The 27,504-nt window shown below is 39.2% G+C and overlaps 3 protein-coding genes across 4 annotated transcripts; all 3 read left to right on the top strand.

The window, feature by feature from the left end:
- The first annotated feature begins 1,289 nt into the window (after positions 1 to 1,289).
- nmt1a (N-myristoyltransferase 1a) lies at positions 1,290 to 13,946 on the top strand. Its single transcript, XM_057346724.1, has 12 exons — positions 1,290 to 1,423; positions 3,111 to 3,213; positions 3,451 to 3,595; positions 3,978 to 4,096; positions 7,206 to 7,297; positions 7,434 to 7,550; positions 8,216 to 8,386; positions 8,799 to 8,907; positions 9,442 to 9,612; positions 9,986 to 10,153; positions 11,475 to 11,612; positions 12,581 to 13,946. Exons 1-12 carry the CDS (start codon positions 1,314 to 1,316, stop codon positions 12,599 to 12,601), a joined length of 1,464 nt encoding a protein of 487 aa, XP_057202707.1. The 5' UTR covers positions 1,290 to 1,313; the 3' UTR covers positions 12,602 to 13,946.
- A 657-nt stretch (positions 13,947 to 14,603) lies between these two features.
- On the top strand, positions 14,604 to 18,605 carry LOC130561287 (perlucin-like protein). Its single transcript, XM_057345505.1, has 8 exons — positions 14,604 to 14,611; positions 15,146 to 15,171; positions 17,022 to 17,117; positions 17,428 to 17,472; positions 17,561 to 17,662; positions 17,759 to 17,895; positions 17,994 to 18,112; positions 18,258 to 18,605. Exons 1-8 carry the CDS (start codon positions 14,604 to 14,606, stop codon positions 18,418 to 18,420), a joined length of 696 nt encoding a protein of 231 aa, XP_057201488.1. The 3' UTR covers positions 18,421 to 18,605.
- A 766-nt stretch (positions 18,606 to 19,371) lies between these two features.
- Positions 19,372 to 27,116, top strand: LOC130561825 (C-type lectin domain family 17, member A). 2 transcript variants are annotated; one of them, XM_057346414.1, is made up of 6 exons: positions 19,372 to 19,459; positions 20,301 to 20,396; positions 20,527 to 20,589; positions 26,031 to 26,084; positions 26,417 to 26,553; positions 26,785 to 27,116. In XM_057346414.1, exons 1-6 carry the CDS (start codon positions 19,393 to 19,395, stop codon positions 26,962 to 26,964), a joined length of 597 nt encoding a protein of 198 aa, XP_057202397.1. In that variant the 5' UTR covers positions 19,372 to 19,392; the 3' UTR covers positions 26,965 to 27,116. The 2 variants fall into 2 exon arrangements, with proteins under 2 accessions (XP_057202397.1, XP_057202398.1); XM_057346415.1 differs by lacking the exon at positions 26,031 to 26,084.
- Positions 27,117 to 27,504: the final 388 nt, after the last annotated feature.

Below are 27,504 nucleotides of genomic sequence, written 5' to 3'. Positions count from 1 at the left end.
CATTGCTGCATAGTTACTGTACAGAGAAACTTTTAGCGATTTTATTATCTCGGTTACATAAATGTACCTGAGGGTGACTTGTGTCCAGCTGAGGAGGAGGATGATGACGTCGCTCTTGCAAACAGTCTGCTTTTAAAGAATTAAGTCCACTTATAAGTCAAGTACTGTATCTTTCTTTTTAAACTCATGGTGAATGTACAGTATTATACCCCTTTCTTTACATTCACAGAAAGTACACCTCATAAAACACTACCAATACATTCAAATGACATTTATGTTTTTTAAACGCTACAACAAAACACATTCATAAGGTGACACAATTAGAGGCCTTCAGAATGTTTTATTAATTTAGTCTGCCACTTGCAAACAACAATTTCATTACGTATTTACACACCTACATAAAACAGGTTAAAGAAAAGCAGAAGAGAGACTTCTTAAACTATAAACAAACATTTAAAGATAGAAACGATACATAAAATGCCACCACGATTATAATCTATAAATTAGAAATATGAACTGGAAGCATAACACTTTATTGTATATCTCCTCAAAACTCACTAGGCATCTCACTTCCTGGTATCATTGTAATGATAAATTATAGACTGCTGTCTTGACGGCCTCTAAACCCACGTAAAGTTGCATGTGAATATGGCTATCGTTATCTATCCTGTATTTGCTCGACGTTGGCTTGTTGTTACGGCGTCATAGAGCCTGGAAGTGTGTCCCACTTTTAAGTGCGTGAAAGTTGGCAACCCTGCTAATATACTAACAAAATAAGAAAGTAATTTAAGTACAAACACTAAACAATACAATACAGAAAACCGCAAACAGATCGCTCTCTAATCCGCTGCACTGTCTTCAGTATCGTCTTCCTGGTCAGGGAGCTGTCAATCCAAATCTCACTAACCAATGAGAGTAAAGTGGCCATAAGTCCCGCCCACACGTGAGTTTGTGCCAGAAAGGCGAACGAAAAATTGAGAAGCGTAACCGAAAACTCGCAAGCACAAATGAAAAATCTAGCAGCGAATTCAAAACTATTATTTGCAAAAACGAAACTTAGAAAATTGTTAAGAAATCATGTCACATTCTTGCAACTGAGTTTATTGTTTTCATTATCAAAGTGTTTTTTTTCTTTCTCATTGTATATTTTTGTTCGTTTTTTAAAAGTTTGCGTTCATTTTTATTGGCACAAAAGGAATCCCATAAAGGATGAGCTATAAAACAACTACAGATCCCAACAAACCTTGCTGCAGTCCACCAATAGTTTTGAGGTATGTGAGAGCGCAGGGCCAGATCTCACTTCCTAGTTAAAGATGGCGGATGAGAATGAGACAGCACCGAACCAGGAGAAAGAAACGGAGGTAGAAGAGGACCATGGACACTGCAGCAATTGTGAAAATGAAGAACATCACTCTGATGATGGGTGAGCTTGCATGCGTTTTGTTGTTAGGTTCAAATGTAAAACCGTCCTTCTGTCGGTCTTGAAACACAGGGCCCTTGCATCGCTAGGTTGAAGCACGCTAACTGTATAGGAAGCCGCCCCCTGGTGTTGCGCTACTGGCTGACTCGTTTGATTGGCAGGGCGATCTTGAAAACGATTGGCCCAGGCGCCGTCAATCAGACAAGTGGACGAACCCATATGGCCGATTCTCTGGGATCATGGGCATTCACGAGAGCAGTTTTACAGCCTCATCGTATTCCTGGGTTGGATAAAAGAAACAAATGTCATATGTAAACTCGCGGTTACATAATTATTCTCTCCAATGTCCTATCACAAAATATCGCGACAATAAAACAACCAAAATCGCCTTTTTAAAGCCAGTCATGCATGTCTTGATTACCTTTTCTGTCCACTATGTTAGTCACATGGATCCGCTGTCACTAACCGATGGTTTGACAGGATCTAACGTAGTTAGCTTGACTGCAGGATTAGTTAACGTTTATCCGGCTACTAATTTGCTCTCGGTCGGTCAGGCGTGTTCATTTGTGGGTTTCACTTTCAGTACACGGAGCTCCTCTGCGAAATCTTCATCATAGCCTGCTTTTTGGGGTTTACACCCTGAAAACATGGAAAGGCAATTTCTCAACTTTTAGGCCTATGCTTTTTTTTCACTCAAGATCGGAATTCTGTCAAATTATTCAGTTGAGAGCAAAATGATTTTTCTGAATGGAAAAAAATGGCAGTGTGCCGAAAATCACGTACAATGAATGCATCGCGTGTCCTGTCGTGATTCGCCTCTTTCCTGTTTTTCTACTCTTGAAATAATATCAGGTCGATCAAATTTACGTCCACCTTCATCAATATGATATTTTCTGTATTGCTTTTAACGTGGGTTAATTTTAGTTTAGTCATACATGCCGTAGAGTAGCAACGGCATTTAAATCATAAATCAACCATTCCATACAAATGTACAAAGACGATCGTCCATTATGTTCTGAGGGCATCTTGATGCATTTATGTACTGAAGCAATATGCAAATAAATGTTGCATGCAGTACATGAAAAACAAAAGCACGTCTAACCAGAGCTGGATAAATCCTGTCAAAGCCCTTATTCCATCAGTCTTTTTGTCATATCCCACATCCCCTCAAACAAAACACACGTTTTTCAGCAGGTCATGTGATGGACCATCTGTCCCCCATTAACAAATGTGGCTCATTGCTGTCACTTCTCCCCCATGAACAATAATAAGATTAGCTGGCCGTCTCTTTGTTTGCTGTGTTGCAGTCATCCAATTTCATTTAGGTACGTCGTGCTCTGTTAGACTTCAGTAAAATGTATTTTTCCTGTGCGTCATAAATTTACTTTGTCCACCAATTGAGATGAATATTGTATTGTATCAATTGTATTGCACTATACCAATAACATCGAACATTTATTTTGCACGCCTTCAACGTTTTCTGTTAGAAATGTAAAGCTGTGTTCCATGGCGTTCGTTTACACCAGTCAGAAGTTCAGGTCTAAAATAATGCTGACAGCTTAAGAAACGGTAATGGCTTCATTGGGGTGATGTCTGGTCCCCTTTCACCGGAATCACACACAGTTAGTGCTGAGTGGACATTGCCTTGCATTATAGCCGCTCATGTCAACTGGGTTCATGTGACCTGCAGGGAAAAGGGTGACGCAGGTGCCAAGAAGAAGAAAAAGAAGCAGAAGAAAAAGAACAAGGACAAATCTGGAAGCACAGATGAAGTACAAGATCCGCTGGCCAAAGTGAGTGTCTGTGTTTGACTGTGTGTCTTCAAAAAATATCTGTGAAAAGAATAATTGAACTCAAAAAAGAACCAAGTAAATTTCAGTTTTTTGTATCATGGTGGTATTACTGTGATTTACGTGTCTGCTTAAACATTTGTAATGCAGAACAAACCCTGACAACCATGATATAACCATCACGTGGTGCATGCATTCACAGTCATTTTTGTTTAATTACTAATTTTTTTCTTTTCGCAGGTAAACTCCCTCCCTGCCGATAAGTTACAGGAAATTCAAAAGGCCATAGAGCTCTTCTCAGTGGGTCAGGGTCCAGCTAAAACCATGGAAGAGGCCACACGTCGCAGTTATCAGTTCTGGGACACTCAGCCAGTTCCTAAACTTGGTATTGAACCTTTACACTAATATTCTCTGTCACATTCATTTTTTATTTTTATGGCTTCTTAAAGGCATACTAGCAAATCAAAATTTCCCCTTGTTTTACGCATCCTAACTGAATATGGTTTTCTTCTTGAAGAATAACGCAGTCGGAGTTATAATACCACGTATCATTTTACTTTCAAGCGGTAGAATAGGAGTGAATGTGTGTTGACATTTTGAAGCTCCAAAAAGTGCATCCATCGCTCAAAGAACGAGCAGAGGATGAGGAAAACATTGGGAAATTTTGATTTGCTAGTAAAGTATCCCTTTAAGGCTTAGGATCTTCAATTCATTTTGCACTGATTTTAAGTTTCGCAAATTTAAGACCTGTTTGTTTGTTTGTGAAGGAGAGACTGTGACATCACATGGCTGCATTGAAGCAGATAAAGATACCATAAGAGACGAGCCATACAGCCTCCCACAGGGCTTCGTCTGGGACGCTCTTGACTTGGGAAACGCTGCAGTGGTATGACAATCTCTCCATGAGGCTTTTATACTATGGGATTCCTTTTGTGCCAATAAAAATGAACGCAAACTTTTAAAAAACGAACAAAAATATACAATGAGAAAGAAAATAAACACTTTGATAATGAAAACAATAAACTCAATTGCAAGAATGTGACATGATTTTCAAATAAACTACTATTTTTCTTAACAATTTTCTAAGTTTCGTTTTTGCAAATAATAGTTTTGAATTCGCTGCTAGATTTTTCATTTGCGCTTTCCGAGTTTTCGTTTACGCTTCTCAATTTTTCGTTCGCCTTTCTGGCACAAACTCACGTGTGGGCAGGACTTATGGCCACTTTACTCTCATTGGTTAGTGAGATTTGGATTGACAGCTCCCTGACCAGGAAGTCGACACTGAAGACAGTGCAGCGGAGTAGAGAGCAATCTGCTTGCGGTTTTCTGTATAGTATTGTTTTAGTGTTTGTACTTAAATTACTTTCTTATTTTGTAAGTATATTAGCAGGGTTGCCAACTTTCACGCACTTAAAAGTAGGATACGCTTCCAGGCTCTATCACGCCGTAACAACAAGCTAACGTCGAGTAAAGACAGGATAGATAACGATAGCCATATTCACACGCAGGTTTTACAAGTACATGGGTTTAGAGGCCGTCAAGACAGCAGTCTATAATTTATCATTACAATGATATAGGGCTGGGCGATATGGCAAAAAAGTAAACTCGATAGTTTTTTTCTATGTTGATCTATAAAGATATTTATTTCGATATATATTTAATTACAAAACTGTATTTAAAATAATCTATTTTAAATACAGTTTATTAACAAAAGTTAACCTTTAACCAGTTAAAATTCAATTAAATTAATGCACTGTTGCAACACAGAGGATATTAGGCCATAAACAACATGTACCAGTTCATTCAGTCTCATTTTGACTCAATTGACTCGTTAAGTAAAGGGAGTGTTCCTTCAGTACATTCAACCAATGAAAGGGCTCCGTTACTGCGTACATTCGAACGCTATTGGCTCAGCACCTGCGCACATACATAACGCTGCAATAACGTCTTGCTCGAGTAGTGGGTTTTTATTCAATGCATTCAGTGAACCTTAGTCTTTCAAAAAGACATCTCACATAAACTGTAGTACATTTCTTTAATCATGCAAGCATCTTACATACAAGGTTCAATATTTTAATGTGCACACAAACTCACTTCATTACATCTCTAATCTGTACAGGGCAGCGCTGGTTTGTTTCATAAGCACCAGCTCATGTTAGCAGATATGTTAACGATGGATATAAAAACGTTTGTGCTTGAGTTTCGAAGTAACTTGCTTGCAATTGCGCCTCAAGTTTGTTTTGTTTAACCGGCGATTGCGAAAAAAAAATAAGACACTTGATAAACCGCGTGATGACAACTCGAGGTTAGTTTCACCTTTGTTTCCGCTTCCAGTAATGTTTTCCTCCTCATGTTGAGTTTTCTTTGCCAAGTGCAGTATGAAATGGACTTTGTACTTTGACGCGCATGCTAAAAGCTGCACGCTGACTGACTGTTGTTGCGTTTATTTCTGCGTTCTGTTTGACTGTAAGATTAATCCATATCGAGTCAAAATGCCAATAGCTTATCATCGTTTTTGAAATACATTCTATCGCGATTCGATATAATATCGTTTATCGGCACAGCCCTACAATGATATCAGGAAAACGAGATGCCTAGTGAGTTTTGAGGAGATATACAATAAAGTGTTATGCTTCCAGTTCATATTTCTAATTTATAGATTATAATCGTGGTGGCATTTTATGTATCGTTTCTATCTTTAAATGTTTGTTTATAGTTTAAGAAGTCTCTCTTCTGCTTTTCTTTAACCTGTTTTATGTAGGTGTGTAAATACGTAATGAAATTGTTGTTTGCAAGTGGCAGACTAAATTAATAAAACATTCTGAAGGCCTCTAATTGTGTCACCTTATGAATGTGTTTTGTTGTAGCGTTTAAAAAACATAAATGTCATTTGAATGTATTGGTAGTGTTTTATGAGGTGTACTTTCTGTGAATGTAAAGAAAGGGGTATAATACTGTACATTCACCATGAGTTTAAAAAGAAAGATACAGTACTTGACTTATAAGTGGACTTAATTCTTTAAAAGGAGACTGTTTGCAAGAGCGACATCGTCATCCTCCTCCTCAGCTGGACACAAGTCACCCTCAGGTACATTTATGTAACCAAGATAATAAAATCGCTAAAAGTTTTAATGTCTGTACAGTAACTATGCAGCAATGTTTTCATTTAGCACGTTCATTTCTCACAACCCAATAATCTGTAACATGTCTTTATTGGATGTTATAATGCAAGTTGTTTGTTCCTTTTTAAGAAAATAATCTTACAGTCCATAAAATAATACCTGACAGAAAGTATAAAGCACTCAATGAACGAGCTAAGTAAAGACAGAATTGCTACTGTACAGGAATACAACTTTTAGCGATTTTCTTTATTATCTGAATTACATTAATTTACCTGAGGATGAGGAGGACGCTTGGATCCACACCGCGCATGATTTACCAACTTCAAATACCAATTACTAATATACTAACTAAATAAGAAAGTAGTACAAACAATAAATATAACAGCATGCAGATCGTTCTCTAAGATTCATTGCACTGTACTGTCTTCAGTATCGACTTCCTTGTCAGGGAGCTGTCAATCAAAAACTCACTAGCCAATCAGCGTAAAGCGGCCATAAGTCCTGCCTACACGTGAGATTTGTGCCAGAAAGGCGAACGAAAAATTGAGAAGCGTAAACGAAAACTCGGAAAGCGCAAATGAAAAATCCAGCAGCGAATTCAAAACTATTATTTGCAAAAACGAAACTTAGAAAATTGTTAAGAAAAATAGCAGTTTATTTGAAAATCATGTCACTTTCTTGCAATTGAGTTTATTGTTTTGATTATCAAAGTGTTTTTTTTCCTTTCACATTGTATATTTTTGTTCGTTTTTTAAAAGTTTGCGTTCATTCTTATTGGCACAAAAGGAATCCCATATTATACAAGTATTGCAAATATACACCTGCAAACTACACAGGCACTGGGAAACAAGTCAGTTTCTTCTTCTGTTGTAGCTAAAAGAGTTGTACACTCTTCTCAATGAGAACTATGTGGAGGACGATGACAACATGTTTCGTTTTGATTACTCCCCAGAGTTTCTGCTTTGGTAAGCAAAAACGTGTGCTTTGAAAACTTTAAGAACTATAAAAACTTCACGGAGAACCAAATGAACCGTTTTTCTAGTTAAAGGTTTATCTAGGTTTAAATGTATCTGAGTTCTGTTTTTATGTATCTGTCTCCAGGGCTCTGCGTCCTCCAGGCTGGCTGCCTCAGTGGCATTGTGGAGTGAGAGTGAACTCCAATCATAAGCTAGTTGGTTTCATCAGTGCCATTCCAGCCAACATTCGCATCTATGACATGTAAGCAGTTATGAGCACATATCTATAGATGGTTTCAGCGGCAACAACATAAACAAATGTTATGTGACCCAAACTTAACTTCCGGTAGACCTCCGCAAAGAATCTATAAATGTTGATACTTTATTGTATATTAATTGTATTAAATTACAATCAAAGTTTTAATATAAATTAACATTATTATAAATAAGTACTTATATTATAACCAAACACAGACAGGAAGTTAAGTTTGGGCCAGGCGCGTGCGACGGATGAAACGGTGTAGGGTTAAGTTTGCATTTACATTTATTCATTTGGCAGACGCTTTTATCCAAAGCGACTTACAAGTAGGAGAGCATATAAACATTTTGTCAACACGCCAAACAGTACCGTTAGTTTACAAGGCCAAGCTACTAGGAGGATTCTAGAGTAAGCAAAAGAGAGAATGAACAACAATATACAGTATATATATTTTTTTAACACAGACAGTTATCGATGTATTATTCTCTAAAGCATGTTTTCAAAAAGACAAGTGTTCACTCATTTTTGTTTTCGCTTTGGAAGCGTCTGCAAAATGTAAATGTGTGTGAGCTAAAATAACATGCTAACAAGTTGCTTATTGAAGTGCGATGTTTACATCATTGATTTCTCAAAGCCCTCTACCCATATCCGCTCATTGATCCTTCCAGAGAGAAGAAAATGGTGGAGATTAACTTTCTGTGTGTGCATAAGAAACTTCGCTCGAAACGAGTGGCTCCGGTACTTATCAGGGAGATCACCAGACGGGTCAACCTGGAGGGCATCTTTCAAGCTGTGTACACTGCAGGCGTGGTACTGCCCAAACCTGTGGGCACCTGCAGGTAAGACACATACACCCTCTCACGGGATTCACAAGGACCTCAGTGTCTAGTTTGGTGATGTATCGGAAAGCAAATGTTTGTGGTTCATAACTAGTTAAATAATGTTCCTCCAGGGGGCGCATATCTTTCAATCATACCCACAAATTCAACCCTCTGTGTTTTTACTATGATTAGAGATATTTGTACACAAGGCCTTCTTATATACTTATAATAAAGTGAAAACTAACATACATTTTTCAAGAATTTGAAAAGCTTAAATAGACAATAAATTGTAAATATCCAGGAAAGTGTAAAAATGTGAAAATTACAACTTAGACCCAATTAGTCAAAAAGCTGCACCCATTTTCAAGAACCCATATGTCCCGTTACTTGCTGTTTTACCTGTTTGTATGATGTATGTGTGAATGTGTAGGTACTGGCATCGATCACTGAACCCACGAAAACTGATTGAGGTGAAGTTTTCTCATCTGAGTAGGAACATGACTATGCAACGTACCATGAAGCTCTACCGGCTACCAGAGGTGTGTGCTGGCATGCTTATGTAACCTTAATATTAATGAACCTTTCTTACCTAGTTCTCACTATCAACATCCTCTTACAAACCCACAAACAAATGCTGACCAGGAAGAGGTTATTATTAATAATAACCCACTTGTTCTGTTCGTGATTTGCTTCACTTCCTCATTTTTTGCGTCACTGTCACCTTAATGGTTCAAGTGTGAAAATGAACTGAAATAAACTCATGTTACTTCTTAAATGTTGGTTTCCATTTATCCTGAACTTATTAAACTGAATATAGAAATAAGTCTCGTTTAGAAATAAGTGTCATTTATTGAAGTATGAATGGAAAAGCAATTAATCTGGGGCCTTAACATTAATAGTCATGTGATAACAAACAGCAAAAACATTATGATTGAGTAAACAACGAATTTCTAAAAAATATATTATGTACATAGGAAAAGACATGAAATATAAAGATTCTGTCCGTCTGCATGTTCTCTTGTTTCTCAGAAAATGCTTATGCTCCTGTTTTTTCTCATTCTATTCTTCTGTAGGCTCCCAAGAGTTCAAGCCTGAGGCCGATGACAGTTAAGGACGTGCCAGTGGTGCATCGGCTGTTGAAGGAGTACCTGAGTCAGTTCCACCTGGTGCCTGTCATGAGCCCAGAGGAAGTTCAGCACTGGCTACTGCCTCAGGAGAACATCATTGACACCTATGTAGTGGAGGTATGAAACTCATGAAGCCTTCAAGGTACACTGAGTGTTATCTATGTCAGATCTCTCGCTGTTGCTCAAAACGGCCCCTAGGAACACTGAAAGCTGTAGTCCCTAGAGGGGAAACGCATTATGTTTATATCATTAATGCATTAGTGCTGCAGGTAAAGCAATATGAATACTAAACAAAAATTATAAATATCAATAATAAAAATGATATGAAATATAACAATATTAAATCATGTTTAACCCCTTTTAGTGGTGGTTTTATGCTTATAATGTTTAGCACAACTATATATATACTAGTAAACTATGTACTGTTTAAATACTAGGTCACAAATACTTTGAGTTGATTGGCTAATTAATGAAGTTTAATGTGCTTTAGAATCCAGAGGGGAAAATTACTGACTTCTTGAGTTTCTACACACTGCCGTCCACCATCATGAACCATCCTGTGCACCGCAGTCTGAAAGCAGCGTACTCCTTCTATAACGTACACACCACAACACCCCTGCTGGACCTGATGGGAGATGCTCTCATCCTTGCCAAGTCGGTCAGTGACTGGATATTTTACCAAAATTATCAAAAGTTTTTACACAGCATTATTATTCACTGTTACATCTTTTTTGTTATTTTGACAAGTATGTCTATTTCAATTTTCTGCAAGTTAAAGACTATATTTTCATTTGGAATTTGGGTTGCACAAAATGAAACGGAAATTGTTTTTATCTAAATACGCATATATATATCGTCGCTGTCGGGCGGAAACCTCCTATGTCCAAATTTGGTCAATTTCATATTTTTTCACAAATCGATGCTATTGGTCAGTCCCCATGTGGGTCTTTTATTTTTACAAATTATTAACCAATCTAAAGTGTTGAAAATAGCTTGAGAGCAAATCTCTTAACTCCATTGGACACTTCAACTGTCTGAGAAGTCTCGTAACTCCACCTCTTCTTCACTCCTCTCAGCATTATTTATGTCTCCTGATTGAAAGTTTTTTGGACAATAACGAGTGAAAATAGTTAGGTTAGATACATTTGAGTAGGCCTGTTTTGTTAAAAATCGATAGCTGTAATGCTTCGGTGCAGAAAGAAGCCCGTGAGCCACGAAGATAAGTTTCGGCTAATTTCCGCCTATTAGACAGCCTAGTCAACTCATTGTTTTTTGTATTACATCACTTATAGTTCTTAAACCTTTAAAATAGAGTTTAGGAAGATGCATGTAACCACAGTCGTTAGCTTTGGTTAAAAATTGAAGCCTTTTCTCTTGTCAAGAGGCTCAATGCGACCGCCGACTTTATTTGCGTGCAGATTAATTTCCGCCTATATTAGACAGCCTGTTTAACGTTTTATTTTGGTATTGCATCACTCATAGCTCTAACGTTTAAGTAGAGTTTAGGAAGATGTATGTAACCACAATCATTAGCTTTCATTAGCTCTTAAAGCCTCGTCTCTTGTTAAAAGGCTCAACGCGACCGCAGATTTTGATGAACACTGCTGGCTGCTGCGACGTCTGTGTCCGTACCATTCTTATCAATGACAGCGTAATCTCGTATCTCCCTGCTCCCAAGTCATAAACCTTGTATCTCCGATTAAACATGGTTTTGGGGAAATGTTGTGTTAATGTTGGTACACAACAGTATATGATAGCAATATAAGGTATAATACCAACTTTAACGATACAATGTTTAATAACTCAAAAAATATGCAGTTTTTTTAATTTCCTGAAAAATAATGGTTTTGGAGATGCGAGGATTCCGCCCGACAGTGACGAGATATACAGTATATATATATATATATATAAAATATTCTGCAGTACATATATATTTGTGTGTGTTTATTGGAGCTTTTCATGTCTCATTTCCCCTGCAGAAAGGATTTGATGTCTTTAATGCACTGGACCTAATGGAGAACAAGACATTTTTGGAGAAGCTCAAGTTTGGCATTGGAGATGGAAATCTGCAGTATTATCTCTACAACTGGAAATGTCCCAGCATGGGCGCAGAAAAGGTGCACATTTTCAGTGAAAAGAAAATCATTTCTTAAGAGTCTAGTGTGTGAAATTTGCTGGTGTCCTGAAATTTCCTCCTACCCGTCAGAATATCCTACCAGGCATGCGCACATCAATTTTACGTCATTTTTTGCGCTATAAAATCATCCTACCTGTTTATTTTATACTGCTACAGTTTATTTTTCATTGTTAAATCATTCTACATATTTATTTAATACTGGTAGTACAATTTGATAGGGTTTTGCGCTGTAAATTAATCCTACATGTTTCTTTTATGCTGGTAGGATAATCTGACAAGGTATTTACGCTGTAAACTTATTTTATGTATTTATTTTAAGCTGGTAGGACTATCTGACAGGCTATTTTGCATTGTAAAATCATCCTACCTGTATATTAAGTTTTGCCCTTCGGTAGGAAAATCTGACAGGGTAGAACAATTTGACAGAACACCGACGTCTAGTGGTGAGGTTGCAAATTGCAACCAACGGCTTACTCCACTCCTCCCTTTCAAAGCACTACGGTGGCTGACACAGAACTAAGATGTCGTCACATTTTTGTTTCTTTGCTGAAGGCGATAACATATTTAACGAAACGCACTCTGTAGATCAGTTTGTGTTTTGGGCTACTGTAGAAACAACATGGCGGATTCCATGTAAGGGGACCCGCGTATATGTAGATATAAATGGCTTGTTCTAAGGTAATAAAAACATATCTTAGATAATGAAACATTCTTTATATACCTCTGAAGACATAGTTGTGTATATTATATTGCATTTCTGTCAATAGATCTTCCACAAAAATGACACATTGGACCTTTAAGTATGTGCACAAGGTGGCCATTGTTTTAAATCTTTTTCACTGGGTAACATGAGAGCTCTTTGTCGCACAAAGCCGGGATATTTGTTTGCCATTTATTACATCAAAGTTACTATACAGTTGCCTAAAGTGTAACTGTGTTCATTTCTAGGTGGGTTTGGTACTGCAGTGACCCATTTTACCATCAGTAACCTCGGTCTCGCAGTGAGTCCAAGTTATGACATCACGCACTGACCACCTGCCAGATGCTACTAATGGACTTCCTGCTTCAGGATGAAGAATTCACCGCCCATTTGAACTTTGACCTTTTGGACCTGCACTACTGCTGCCAGGATGAGAGAGGATTTGATTGATAATATTTTCTCTTCCCTCTCTCTCTCTCTCTCGCTCGCTCCATCTTTCTTTTTCTTAAACTCTCTCTGCGCATGGACCCAAAGCCATTGTAATTACCATCATCAGAGATGAGGAACTTTAATCTGTTATGATTGTTATTAATGGCACGCACACACAGACACGCAAACCCACCTATACATAACTACCAGACACGCTCCCATAAGTGTGGTCCAACTCATTCATTGTAACACTCCCTGGCGTGCGGCAGGTGCTTTTGCAAAAAAAGAATGAAAACTTTCATTCACCTCAGTGTTTTAGACAAGAATATAATGAAACAATCAAAAGACAAGTGAACACAAATAACAAAAGTCAAGTGAGATAATAAACACCCAAAATGGACATGACAAGGGCTGCTGTCAATGATTTTCTTTGGTCGTTTTCTTAGATGTTGCCATGGAAACCGTCTCTTCTTTCTTTTGACATACTTTGACCAATCAGTGCGGTACGCAGTGAGAAATCTATTTGTCTTGGTTTTGCTTTGTCATTGCTTTGAGTCTTTCGTCTCTAATCGGTTCATTGCTTATTCGACTCTTAACTGCCTGTGATTTCCTCTCAAGTATTGCCAACATATAAGCACCTATGTAAATAACTAAGGATACAAGAGAAAAACCTAGAAGATCTACAAGTTGACAGTGATTAAATCTACATTTTACAGCTGGCAGGTTAAGGGGTTCGAAAATTAGCAATAACTATGTTTTTGAGAAAACTGTTTTGATCGGGGTGGGTGGGAGGTTGGGCAAATGCGAAGAAATGTGTTAAGAATGAATTGTGATGTGTCTTAGAAAATAGATTTTGCCAACTCAAAGTTTGCTCTAAAGGATGTGTGAATATCCTAACTATATTTACACTTTAAAACTTATTTATGACTGAGGTTCAGAGCTGCGGTGTCATTTTAGGAAACAGAAGAACATATAGTACCAGAGCAGTAAAGATCTGTGAGTAACCGGCAGTATCTACTCTAAACTTGTGGTATTCATAGTTATAGGGTAAAAGAAGAGGGATTTGAGGAAACTGGTTGTGTATGTACAATGGCAGCGACTAAAATCGGGTCTTTCAGCTTTTATGAAATGAGTGAAAGATGTCAACATGTATATTTTTTGTGCTAAATAAAAAGTAGCAGCTGCTGTGACTTTGCTCTGTAGTTTGCGACCTGTAGTGTGAGTGTTCCTCGTGGTAAGTGTGAACAAACTCTCTACAAACGGAAACGATTTGAATTGTTATTTACCTACGTATGTAGTGTTTGATGGTGATTTTAAAGAATGAATTTAGATTATAACATCCAATCTGGCAAATCCCAGTGGTCAACAAAACTGCAATTAAATGTTACATTTTACCATTTCGTCTCATCTGTGGACATGCCTCTCATAGGATCACATTAATGGAAAATTGTCTCATTTTATCCTTAATTAAATAAACTAATGCATTTCTTGTTTCGTACACATATTGGTGTAAAGTTTAAACTATATAAATAGGATGTTATGATTTTTCTGCTTTAGTGGTCTTGAGATTTTTTTTACAGACTTTGGCTACTCCCAGACTAAAATGAATGTGTGACCGGTCTTAACTCAATATAACTTGCCCAGAAATATCTTAAAATATGTCAGTGCCATTGTTTTGTCTCAAGATGCACACCAGTAATGTATTCTTATAAGGCGTTTTTATAAAAGCGACATAAATATCTTAATTCAACTAAGGCGTAGTCCTGGTTTAAGCTAAGTCTGTGAAACCGGGCCAATGTCTTTTTGACCCTAAATGTTTAAATCTGCTGTCTGGAAATGACGATGGGGAAGTGTGTTAAGTTTAAATGAACCTCTCAAATATAGTCCTAACTAATACACTGTACACCTCCCTGTCACAAGATGCCTGAAAACATTTACATCAATAGTGTTTCACACTAAAACAACGCAACAGGAAAAGATTAAAGTATGTGTTTTCTTTGCATTACATTCTAAGTCATTTGAGTTGTCAAAATCTAAATGCTAGATACATTGTACATGGTGCAAGATCAAGTATATTGGAATAAAATATGTTATTTATTCTTAATGTCGTTTTTTGAAAACAGCTCAAGTCAGTATTGAAAAGCATCCCATTCATTTATGTACTGTACATTTGGTGAAATAATCCTCTTGACCTGAAAAAGTTTTTTTTTCTGTATATTGTTTTTTTTAAACTTCCTTTTCCTTATTGTGTAAGCAGCAGAGTTTCATGAGCGTGCAATGCCCTGTGGAGAAGCTTAGAGCCAGGTCTACAAAGTTCAGGGATACCCCGGTGGAGGGAACTATACATTGTGTTGACATGTTTGTAAAGATATTAGTTTTAACAGGCCATTGGTGCATTGCTCAGATGAAGGTATGTCAGATTCAACATTGCCTTGTACATACGATACTTTAATTTAGTGGATGCTTTGTGAAATATAATAGATCTTATCACGGTGTTTGTGTTTAAGTAATAAGCAAAATGTTTCAGGTTTGGGTTTTGAACAAGGACAGATTCTATGTTTTCCATGACAAATTAATAAACTGGATACTAAGCAGAAAATACTGTCAGGCCCGGAATGGAGACCTGGTCATGATCTAAAGCAATGAAGAGCAGCTACAATTCAGATCTGTGGTATTTGCTAAGGATCTAATGTGTGATACTCACACGAGTGATGCGTAAAATTGTACTGCATGGCTTTTTGAGAAGTGAGATGTTTGTTTCACTATAAGAGATGTTCAAATTAGATTTCAGTTGAATGATGAACTAGACTCACCCAAGACACTTGCGAATGGACTCTTAACTCTTAATCTATCATATAACTGTAATTTGCTTTTGTGCTTTTCAACACAAGAGAACAGTTGTCCTTTCAATACTGTTCTGTATTTCAACCACTGAAACCTGCCCTGACTTATCTGGCCCAACTTGCCCCACAGTTAACATTTTGGTGTTTTAAGTAATTCTTTTTTTATTGGTTGAATTAAAAAAAATATGTATGTGGGCAGCTCAGCGTTTTTTTAATCTAATATTTTATTTGCACATACAAAATGGGGTGTGGTTGCTTTCACAGCTTCAAAGTTTTAACACTTTCTAGAACCTTTTGTGAACTGTGAACAGGAACAGACTTTGTCTGATGAAAGTTCACTTCTTCGTAGCAACACTTCAGCATAGATCGCCATGTATTAGTTGCATAGTTAGATTGTCATTTTATTTATTTATTTGTTATTTACAAAAACATCTCATGCCTTTCATCTACTTGTCCCCATTATTTTCACTGTTTTCAATATCAAAACATTGCATTGTTTCTAAAATTCAGGAAATCTTTTCTTACCGAAATTTAATTTAGTTTACCACCAACATTCCTGATATGGTAGATCCAACCAATTGCATAGGGTCTTACTAGGGTCTTTTGGACCTTGGCAGTGTGATTCTGCAGATGCTGTCGATCTTGTTTAACAATCTTCTTGTGATGTTCCTCATTTGTGAAGTGCTAAATAACTGAATGTAACTGCTGCTCAAAAGAAAACTAGATCCTCTCTGTGCATTGCACACATCCAAAGGTTATGGATTTAGAGTGAACACAGAGGGTACATTGATAAGAAAAGGATACCAACGCCAGATCATGAATCTTTTTTCAACATTCAAGTCTTTCCCATTCTGCTCTATTATTTGACTTATTACATTGATTAGTTTCTTAACAGTCATGCATGTATTATACAGTATGTAAAAATATGAAATTACTGTATGTACTTCCAGCCCTGAACCATGAACCTAGCGCATATTAACCCACTAACCTATAATGTAGGGTGGGGTTTGGTGCAGATGGTGCGGAGGAATGAATATTGAATCTGGGCCATTTTCACGGTTAGTGTTTTAATGGCCAAGTACAATAAATAAATTGTAATTAGTAACCCAAATCTGTTGCCTTGAAAAAAAAAGAAACAGGGCTAGAGACACCGTATTGAAGACAGTACCCATAACAACCAATAAACAACTGACAGGATATGATAACAGGAAATATAACAAGTTCTCTGGCTTTGCAAGGTCCACACTTCAGTCCTTGCTTCTGTGCATGCACAACATGCATGAGAATATTTATTGCAATACCGTTCTAAAGACCAAGTCAAGATCATCAAGTAAATCTGGACAAATTGTTTTGTATTGATACATTGCACTGATTTGCTTGAGTATTTTATTGAATGTTATTTAAACTTGTTTTTTAGATAAAAACTGCTTCAGCGATGAACGAGGCGGTATTGTGGTTCTCTTTGTTGCCCTCTTCCTGTCTTTGGTGGCTAATGCGGTGCTGGTATATCTGCGTGAGTAACCTCATGATTTACATGAACCCATACAAATACCAGAATATGTGTTTAAAAGAATAAAAACATTTATTTATTATACATTATTAAAACAATATACCTTTTCTGTGTCACCTACAATTACAGCACACATCAAATGCGCTGCATGTCTCTTATTTTTATGCATTCAGGTTTTATAATCTTGGATGATTGACTATCAGATATACTATATGAAAATATGCACTTTCTCTTGCATGTAGTGTTGATGTTATGTGTAGGTATTCACACTGTGATAGGGACTGTATAATGCATGATCATATTTTCAAGACAGATTACAGTGATGGTTGCGAGCCAGTAACAAACTGCACAGATCCCGGTACTGTATATAAAGTCCACACCGTTTCCTTCTACATGATATCACAGAGACGATTTTTGCATGTGTTGTAATTGTTTCTCTATTTAAGTGCTTCATGAAGAACTAGATGATGAACACAATGCACAGAACATATGGATCCATCCCAAGGATAATAAAGACTGGACAGCAGCACATAACTGTCCAGAAAAAAGCAAGTGAAACATTACTCAGTCATGTCACATTTTAGATGTAAATCACATTTGTTATTACTACTTATTATTATGTTTTGTCAATTTCTGTAACAAAGGTTTTACTGAGATGTGGTTCAAGAACAAGGGCAGATTCTATGTTTTCTCTACGGATGTGAAGAACTGGAACAGCAGCAGGGAACGCTGTCAGGCTCTGGGTGGAGACCTGGTGATCATCAATAGTAAAGAGGAGCAGGTATAGAGGGAGATCGTAATTCTTTTTATTTACTACACATCATATTAAAATATGTATACTGTAGTATCTGCATTGTAAATGATGTATCTGTCATGCAGGAATATGTTGCTGGCATGATATTGAAAATGAAAACAAAAGCATTATATTGGAGTGGTCTGACCGATAGTCAGACTGAGGGGAAGTGGCGGTGGGTGGACAACACCCACTTAAATCATAGGCAAGTATCAATTGAAATCTTGTGTGATGCAGTCTGACGGGATTTAAATTTTCTCTTCAATTTTTGACTTGGTTGGATTAGTGCAAATAACTATAAGCCAGGATAAAGCCATTAACATTGTTTTTTCTTAAAATGTATGTGTCAGTTTACGGAGTTTATGGGCAGCTGAACCAGATAACTACATATCGCTTGAGTATCCTGAAGGTGAAGATTGTGCTGTTTTCAATGGACGGATCAATGAAGCACAATGGGGAGATGTTTCTTGCTTAAGGAATGAGAGAAGGATTTGTGAAATTCTGTGTGCTTAGTAAATATTTGCCATATGAATTACTTTGACATGTAGTTTCCCTGTACAGGTGCACAAAAAACTGAAAAATGACAATCAATTTAATAGTTTTTAACATTATTATTATTATTTGTTTTGATTTTATGCTTATGTTAAAGCAGATGTTCATTCAGATTATTGAATGTATAGAATCAATATGGTATTTTACGTATGAAGAGTCTGTTTACAAAAACAGATAAACATAATTTTATTTATTTTCAAAATAATTATTTTTATTGTGTCATGTTTTTTGTGTTTTATTATGTTATGAGTTATTTCTTTTTTTGAGTTACAAAACAACCCAACTGCAGTTTGATTGATATTCATTGTAATGCACAATAAAAACATGATTTTACAAATTGTTTTGCAAATGAACTCTTCATAAATTCTGTCTTCTGAGTTGTGGTTTGTAGAAAGATATACAAAAACTATTTTGCTTGGTTAGTTGTTTCATTCCAATCTCTACATTGATTTTAATAAATGATTAAGGACAGATTCATCTTTATGGGCTGATTTACATATTTTATCTACATCTTAATTATATATAGTTGTACATTTAGCAACTATTTACGCTTTTGACATTGTAGGACAGATTTACATGGTACAGTGGCAAGAAAAAAGTATGTAAACCTTTCAGAATTTCATTGTTCTCAATAAAGACATGAAAGATCAAATGTTATTATTTTTAGACACATTATGTTTGTCAATACCCTTGACTTTGATGAAGATCAGATCACATTTTATGACAAATTTATTCAGAAAACCATGAAATTCCAAAAGGTTCAAATACTTTTTCTTGCCACTGTATATATTTTGTGGTTTGTCTTCACACATACAAAATGCACTGACAAATGTTCACAGGAAATGACGATCAGTGTGTATTAGAGTGTCAGTGCTGATCTGATACCCATAGACAGCTTTATTAGTGCATGCCTCACTTCTGTATTTGACAATAATGGCCACAGGTGACATGTTTGATCATGTTTATGATAACACCAACTGGATGAAAAAGAACAGCGGGGGTGAGTGCTTGATATTTGTTAAAGTTAAAAAGTGTTTCATCTGTGTTCACTAGCATGTGTGGAACAGTCTCTTCTAAGCATTTTGTCTTAGTTTAATAAAAACTTTTTTTACCATATGTCAACAAGTCTGAGCCATCAAATTTGTCCTATAAGCTTTTTTTCAATGTCATCAAGACTTTACAGGTGTACTGATAGCCCATGCTGTGTGTGTTTTCACCTAAAAGTTTACTTTTATTAAAACAAATGTCACTTTAAAAATGTTTAACATGCATGTGCATGCCATGATCATTCTGATAAATGTGTTCTGCTAGTCCTGCTAGTACATACAACTTTGCAGGTCACCTGTGGCTCATATTAAACTTTTTCTTAACTATTGGTTTCGCACATTGCTGGTGTGCTTAAACTCATAAGCAACTCCAGAGTCACTGCATTTCAATTGCAAGTATTGCTCAAATTAGACAAAATAAATTGTTACATTTCTAAATGAACTTTATGGTTACCTATTAATATTTAAGATCACCCCTACAGCGACAAACTAAGTAAAATATAGACAAACGGATAAAAAGAGAATACACATACTTCTATTTTTCGCATCCTAAAAAATATATATCTAGTAGTAATGTCTTTTAAAATAAAATATAAGGTCCAATAAAATCTGAAAACATATTTTCAATTAACGTCAATCGTACTTGGAAACACATGACTGGTAGGTAATAATGGCATCCCAAACAAGAAACAATGTTTTTTTGTTTATTTTATGATTTGCTATGTAGCTAATCATGGAAACCTGTTTCTTTGCATATGTTTTTCCTCATTGTCCAGTTTAATATGTATTTTATAGACAGGAGGCCTGGTACCGAGAAGAGAAATTATATCTTCATCGTGGTTCTATCTGTTCTCTTATCTCTTTTGACTAATGCAGTGCTAGGATACTACTGTAAGTATAACAAAGACAACTAGTCAAACATCATAACAACCAACATACAATCAAACAAACAAGCAAACAAACAAACAAACGTATCAAAGCAATATTTACATATACATTTGTTACATTTTGTCCACTACAGATTTCATGAAGGAAACTAGTCAATTTTGGGACTGTGCACCAGTAAGAAACTGCTCAAATTCAGGTAAATTCTCTCTATAAACCTTTGTCTTATAGAGAGACAATTTAAGCTAAAAAAAAAGATTTTTTTTGATGCAGTTCACTTTACTTGAACAAATCACTTTCATGTAACACAATTGTATAGGTTTCTAGCTCAAACTTGCACTTAAAAAAAAGCTCTTTGGTTGAACATAATTCAATCATGGACAGTGGTTCCACATGTTTGAGTAATGTTTTCTTAACATGAAATTAACATGTAGAAAGAACAAGAGTGAAGCATGTAAACTCAACATAAAAGTAACATGTTAAGTGACCATGACTGAATCAGGTAAACCCAACAAGATACTCTTCTGCACAACTCCTAAAACAGACGTCACAAAAACTCTTTAAAATGCCAACACAACAGAATACGTCTTGGTTACGGATGTAACCTCAGTTCCCTGATGAAGGGAACGAGACGTTGTGTCGAGCCGACAGATGGGGTTCGCTCTTGAGAACCTATCAACTTCTAACTAGTTTAGAAAAGGCCAATGAAATTGGCGAATAAAATTTACATGCCGGACTCCGCCCCCGGATATCCTTGTATAAAAGTTAGACGGCGTGCTGCATTCATTCACCTTGTGGTCTGAGGAGCCTGAGCATCCCTCGACCGCTGCGGCGGGCGGCCAGCGTTGTGGCAAGAAGGACACAACGTCTCGTTCCCTCCATCAGGGAACTGAGGTTACATCTGTAACCAAGACGTTCCCTTTCTGTCGGTCTCTTGATGTTGTGTCGAGCCGACAGATGGGGTTCCTATGGAAAATGCCACAGCACTGTGCCGCGTCACATTCTCTAGCGGAGCGACGCTGACTGGCCTGGGCGAGTCAGACGTGAGCACTAGCGCGAAATTGTAACCATCCAGTGGAGAGGTAGGGGGTCCCAGAGCTTTTGAAGAAAAGGTGGGAAGCCCCTGCCACCGGCCGTCATGGGCGGAGGCCTCAATTCTCTAACAGCGAGAAGCCGCACGGCACCGTAAGGGCCACTGGGTAAGCATTATTCCCCCCTGGGGGAAAACGCTACAGAGAGCACTACCTACCATAGGGAGGAATTAGTGGCGACACCACATGGTCTCACCATCAGGGGAGAACTCATGGGAAAACGTGCAGACTGAAGGAGTTAACCGCAAGGTGGAGGTCCACCTAGGGAGGTCATGGGTTGCTGAGGTGGGAACCATTCATGAGGATACATCAGACGGAACCTCCCATGGGGGGGTACCACATCTGGAGCACTAGGTCTGGTTAGAGCTATGTGGTAGATAACTCAACTGTTCCCTGGCCTAAGGGGGCAGGGGTGCTCTGCCCAGCCTGCCCCCAGGAAGGTGCTTAGTGATGGATGGAATGCCTGTTCTTTACCCAGTGGGGAAAGAAGGGAGGCGTAAATAGCCGCTGATCCCCCTAGAGGAAGAGGGAAGGACTTTCGCAGGCGTACTACATGTTGCCCTGCAGGACGCGGGCTGACACCAGTTCCACGCGTAGGTTGTAGACGCGCAGCCCAACCCACAGCTCTGCAGATGTCTGCCAGAGAGGCTCCCTGAGCCAGTGCCCATGAGGAGGCTACACCCCGAGTGGAGTGTGCCCTCACTCCTAACGGGCAGGGGCGATCTTGAGATCGGTATGCCGTAGCGACGGCATCCACAATCCAGTGCGCCAGCCTCTGTTTGGAGACAGCCCTCCCCTTCTGCTGACCTCCAAAACAGACAACGAGCTGCTCAGAGCTTCTGAAGCTCTGCGTGCGGTCCAAGTAGAGGCGCAGTGCGCGTACTGGACACAACACGGATGGGGTTGGGTCTTCCTCCCCAGTGGGGAGCACCTGCAGGTTCACCACCTGGTCTCTAGGGGGAGTGGTGGGAACTTTTGGCACGTAGCCGGGCCGGGGTCTCAGGATAATGTGAGAATCAATGGCCCCGAGTTCTAGGCAATCTGTGGACACGGAGGGTGCTTGTAGGTCCCCTACCCTCTTGGAGGTGAGCGCCATCAGGAGAGCCGTCTTTATCGTGAGGTGAGAAAGAGCGGCATCTCCGAGGGGCTTGAAGGGGGGCCCTCTTGAGGCCCGCCACCTAGGTCGCAAGAGGGTACGGAGCGCGGATGAGGCGGTAGCCTTCTCGTGCCCCTTAGGAACCTAATGACCAGGTTGTGCTGTCCCAGAGGCTTCCCCAATCTAGGTGCCGGAGCACTAGGTCCCTGTGTGTACACAACAGATCTTGCGAGTGTGCCCAGATGAGCCAGTCGTCGAGATAGTTTAGTACCCGCACACCTCTCTCCCCGAGGGGAGTGAGGGCGGCTTCCACGATCTTTGTGAAGACTCGTGGGGACAGGGCCAGACCGAAAGGGAGGACTCTGTACTGATATGCCCACCCTCGAAAGCGAGATATGAAAGTAAGCATCCTTCAGGTCGATTGCCATGAACCAATCTTGACATCTGGTAGACGCCAGGATGCACTTCTGCGTGAGCATCCTGAACGGCAGCTTGAGTAGGTGCCTGTTCAGGGCATGCAGATCTAGCAACCCCCCCTTTTTTGGGGACGATGAAGTATGGGCTGCAAAACCGACAGAATGGATGGGGTCGGGCCCGATGGTATTCTCGATCTCCCTGGGGTCTTCCCATGAGGGCCGCTTCTGCTTTTGCCATGGCTACTGACGGGGCGATGGTCTCCTCTTCGATGTCTCTTCTGGGGGGGCCGCCTGAGTGGGGGGCGCCAGGGCCGGAGGGCGTCGAAAAGGACCAGGGCTGCTGGGAAGCAGACGGTGCACGGGACTCGACAGCTGAGGGCGGCCGAGTCGCGGCGGGGGAGGATATGCGTGATATCCTCTGTCTGCTTCTTTACTGTCGAGAACTACGGCTCGACAGTATCACCAAACAGGTCCCCCCCTTGCGAGATGGGTGCGTCGAGAAAGCGGACCTTCTCGGCGTTACTCATCTGTGCAAGGTTCGGCCAGAGGTGTCTCTCATGGACCACAAGTGTGGACATCGCCCGACCCAGTGCCCGCGCGGTCACCTTGGTCGCCCATAGAGCGAGGTCGGTGGCGGCGTGGAGTTCCTGCATAAGCGCTAGGTCGGTCTTACCCTCGTTGAGCTCTCTCAACGCCTTGGCCTGGCAGGAGCCATAGCGTGGAGAGAGGAGGCAGCTTAGTCTGCTGCAATGTAAGCTCTCGACACCAGAGATGCCGAGACCCCACATGCTTTGGACGGGAGTCTAGGTCGAGTCTCCCAGGTGGCCGCCGCCTGCAGGCACGAGTGCACCGCGGCAGCACACTCCACCTGGGGGACATCGACGTATCCTCTAGCTGCCTCACCCTCGAGGGAAGAGAGGGTGACAGAACTTGTTTGACGTGAACGTGCCAGAAAGGGGCCGTTCCAGGTCTTACTAAGTTCCTCATGCACTTCCGGTAAACACGGCACTGGGGGCGGGCGCGGCTTGGAGCCACGCTCAAACCCGAGGCACCATGTATCCAGCCGCGAGCGCTGGGAGAGGCAGTGCGGGCACTGCAACCCAACGCTCACGGCAGCCCGGGAAAGCATGGCTGACATTTCGACGTCCGCTTCTTCCTGGGCTCAACCCCCTGAGGGAGGGAGCTCCGAGGAATCGCCGGAGTCGGATGGCAGTACGTCACCCCCCGATGCTGCAAGGGCCATCTCATCATTATTACACACCGTTTCCGAATACGTGGTTGAGGAACAAGATGGTGGGACCGTCTCCTGGGGAACGGTCAGACAAGCGAGACGAGGTGCGAACGGTCCGTGAGCCAGTGGCTGGCAGATTAACGCTCACAGTAATCCTCATATCACCCTCACTGCTTGCCGTAGCGGGCGGCAGGGCCGTAGTCCTGCCTTCACGGAATGGGGAGCAGACGAGGTGGTGGTTTAGTCCCGTGGGAACACAGCCACCCGTGACGCAACGTCTGAATCGTCAACCGCCCGCGGTGCGGGCAGGACGTACCCACAACGTCTGCCCCAGCGTACTAGAAGCAGACATCGTGTCCGTCCCCCTCCTCGATGAGTGTGTTGCACCCATGAGAACAGCGGGACATGCCACACTGGAGAAATTTGCTCTTTTAGAGAAAAAAACTCAAACACTTCCAGAACTGCCTAGACGCCCAGGGGAAGTCGCTGCAGGAAGGGACAGTCCGCTGCACCACTTCATAAGATTCCAGCAGTAATTCGGCGTAGAGTTTGAAGTCTCGAAGTCGATCTGTGTGAAGGCTCCGAAGAACAAAAGGGTGAATGAATGCAGCGCGCTGTCTCCCTTTTATACCCGGATATCCGGGGGCGGAGTCCGGCATGTAAATTTCATTCGCCAATTTCATTGGCCCTTTCTAACTAGTCAGAAGTTGATAGGTTCTCAAGAGCGATCCCCATCTGTCGGCTCGACACAGCGTCGAGAGACCGACAGAAAGGGAACTAAACTCTAATAGCCTGATAGCAAGCAACTATTAAATCAATGTTAAAAAGGATTGATTTGTCATTGTTATTCATGTTGATTCATGTTGAAAAAATTTAATTTCATCAAACCATTAGTGTTTGCTTTAGTTGGGACCTTGATTCTTGACATTGTTAAGTCAGTTCCTCCATTTCTCCTGTTCTCTTTCCATGCTTATGAATGTGTTTAACAAAAGCACATGTAAAGCATTAAAAAGTGATGTGTCACAAGAGGACAGTTATAGTTGTTTGCTTTTATGGCATGTTATAAAATGAAGAAGCTGCTTTAAATTTATAGTAAGATTGATGATTGATTGATGTGTTCTGGTCACAAATGCAAAATTTCTGGGGCAAAATAGGCGAAGTATTTTTTGACACGTTTAAACATCAACAGTCATCATACAAACCTCAACAATGGTGACAATCATCAAACTAATTCAGATAAACATATCAACTGCAATGCATGCTGGGAGTCATGAATGAGTTTTGTACTATGATGTTACCCAGCATGCATTGCAGCATGAAGCTTTCTTTTGTTGATTGTCACCATTGTTGAGATTCCTACACTGATTATTGATGTTTAATTGATTCAACAATATAATTTCCCTCTATATTATCACATATTGTTAACAATATCACAACAATCTCATGAACAACATATCAGTAACTTCATAATGACTACACTGGATCCTGCTGGTCCCTCTTCTTCTTTGCCGAAACAAATGTAGAACAAAACTATTTCGATATATAAAATAAAAATCTTTCATCTTATATAATAAAATCTAACAATAAAAGACCAATCAAGAGCCCAACTAAAGCAAACACTGATCACAATAATGGTGATTTGCTCTTCTACATGTTAATTTCATGTTGAGGTTACTTGATTTATTTATGTTCTTGCTACATGTTAATTTCATGTTGAGAAAACATGACTCAAACATGTGGAACCACTGTCCATGATTGAATTATGTTAAACCAAAGAGCCATTTTTATTTTCACACATTTTTTCAGAAGGTAATCCAAGTTGCAAATTTGAGGAGAAGGAATTATTAAACTACTGCCCAGGTAAAACTGTCTTTTTATTCAGCATACTGTCCACAGGATTATGCTTGTAACAGACCGTTCCCAGATATATGCTGCCACCTTTATGCTTGTGACTAATGACCTAAAATATTTCACACAAGCAGTTTCTTTTTACAGTAAAACCATGTTGTGCTCTGTATCTCCACGGGCCTATACTCTTGTATTATTTATAACAACCAGTCAGTCAGACGTACTGAGGAAATACATTTACAAGTATGTAAAGGTGCAGCGAACTGGGTACATACAACTGTATTTTTAGTCAAGCCACAGACTTTCATTTCCTTTTCATCATTAGTGTAAAAATGTCTTTGTAGATTTGTCAGAGCAGTGGGTAAAAGGCAACGGCAGGTTCTATGTTTTCTCCAGCTTTAACAAGACCTGGAACTTCAGCAGAGAACACTGTCAGAGTCATGGAGGAGATCTGGTCATCATCAACAACACAGATGAAAAGGTAGCCTACATTAAATTGTTTAAGACCCCCCTCATATTTTTTTTAAAAGAGGAAGAAAGTATGAGGGAGAGGAAAAGAGGAAGAAGTATGTCCACTTATGAAGACCTCTGTGTTCATGCATACAAAAAAGCATTTAATCTTATTCCGATAAATACAAATATTTTATTTAGCAAATGTTATTATAATATGTATAACAAAAATAATAAACATATCTATTTATTTGTGATGCAGGCATTTCTGGCTCATAGATTATGTATCACTGGAGAATCTAATCTTTACTGGACTGGCACCCATGGGGGGAACTGGGAAGGACAGGAACAAGTCAACTGTGCTACACTTAAAGGAAATAAACAAGGGGACGCATCTTGCCATAGGGAAGAGAGAAGCATTTGTGAGATTCCATGCCTCTGATTAAAAAAACGACTGATTAATTTTATGATGTTAATCATAAAATCATCATAAGATTTTACTGCACTATAGTAAATGTATATGAATATATATATATATATATATATATATATATATATTCATGCTTTTTTCTATAATGTGATAATTTTTTGCAATGTGCACTATTCTTTAAGTAGTCTCTTAGTTTCACTTTGTATAAAAAAACAGTATGCAAAAAAAAGTATTAAAAACACACAATTCATGGTCTGTTTAGTTAATCATTTAAAATGTCAGATTAATAAGTGACATCTGTCCTGATATACTTCTTAACTAAATAAAGATGTGGGCCTACAAGCCATGTAATATTTATTTTTCTTAATTTTTTCCCTTAATAATTGTGGATATGAGTTACAAGGGCCAAACATTCCGACCATTTCTACAATGTTTTATTGTTAACTGTTCAACCCAAAAAAACGACCCAGTCGGTCGTTTGTACAAGCACCTTATTACGACCAACATTTACGTATTAAGGATGAGCGCCCTCTAGAACCAGCAGCTTATTGT

The sequence above is a fragment of the Triplophysa rosa genome, linkage group LG11, assembly GCF_024868665.1.
Source record: "Triplophysa rosa linkage group LG11, Trosa_1v2, whole genome shotgun sequence".
In the NCBI taxonomy this organism is placed as follows: domain Eukaryota; kingdom Metazoa; phylum Chordata; class Actinopteri; order Cypriniformes; family Nemacheilidae; genus Triplophysa; species Triplophysa rosa.
This window is presented reverse-complemented; position numbering and strand designations above follow the sequence as displayed.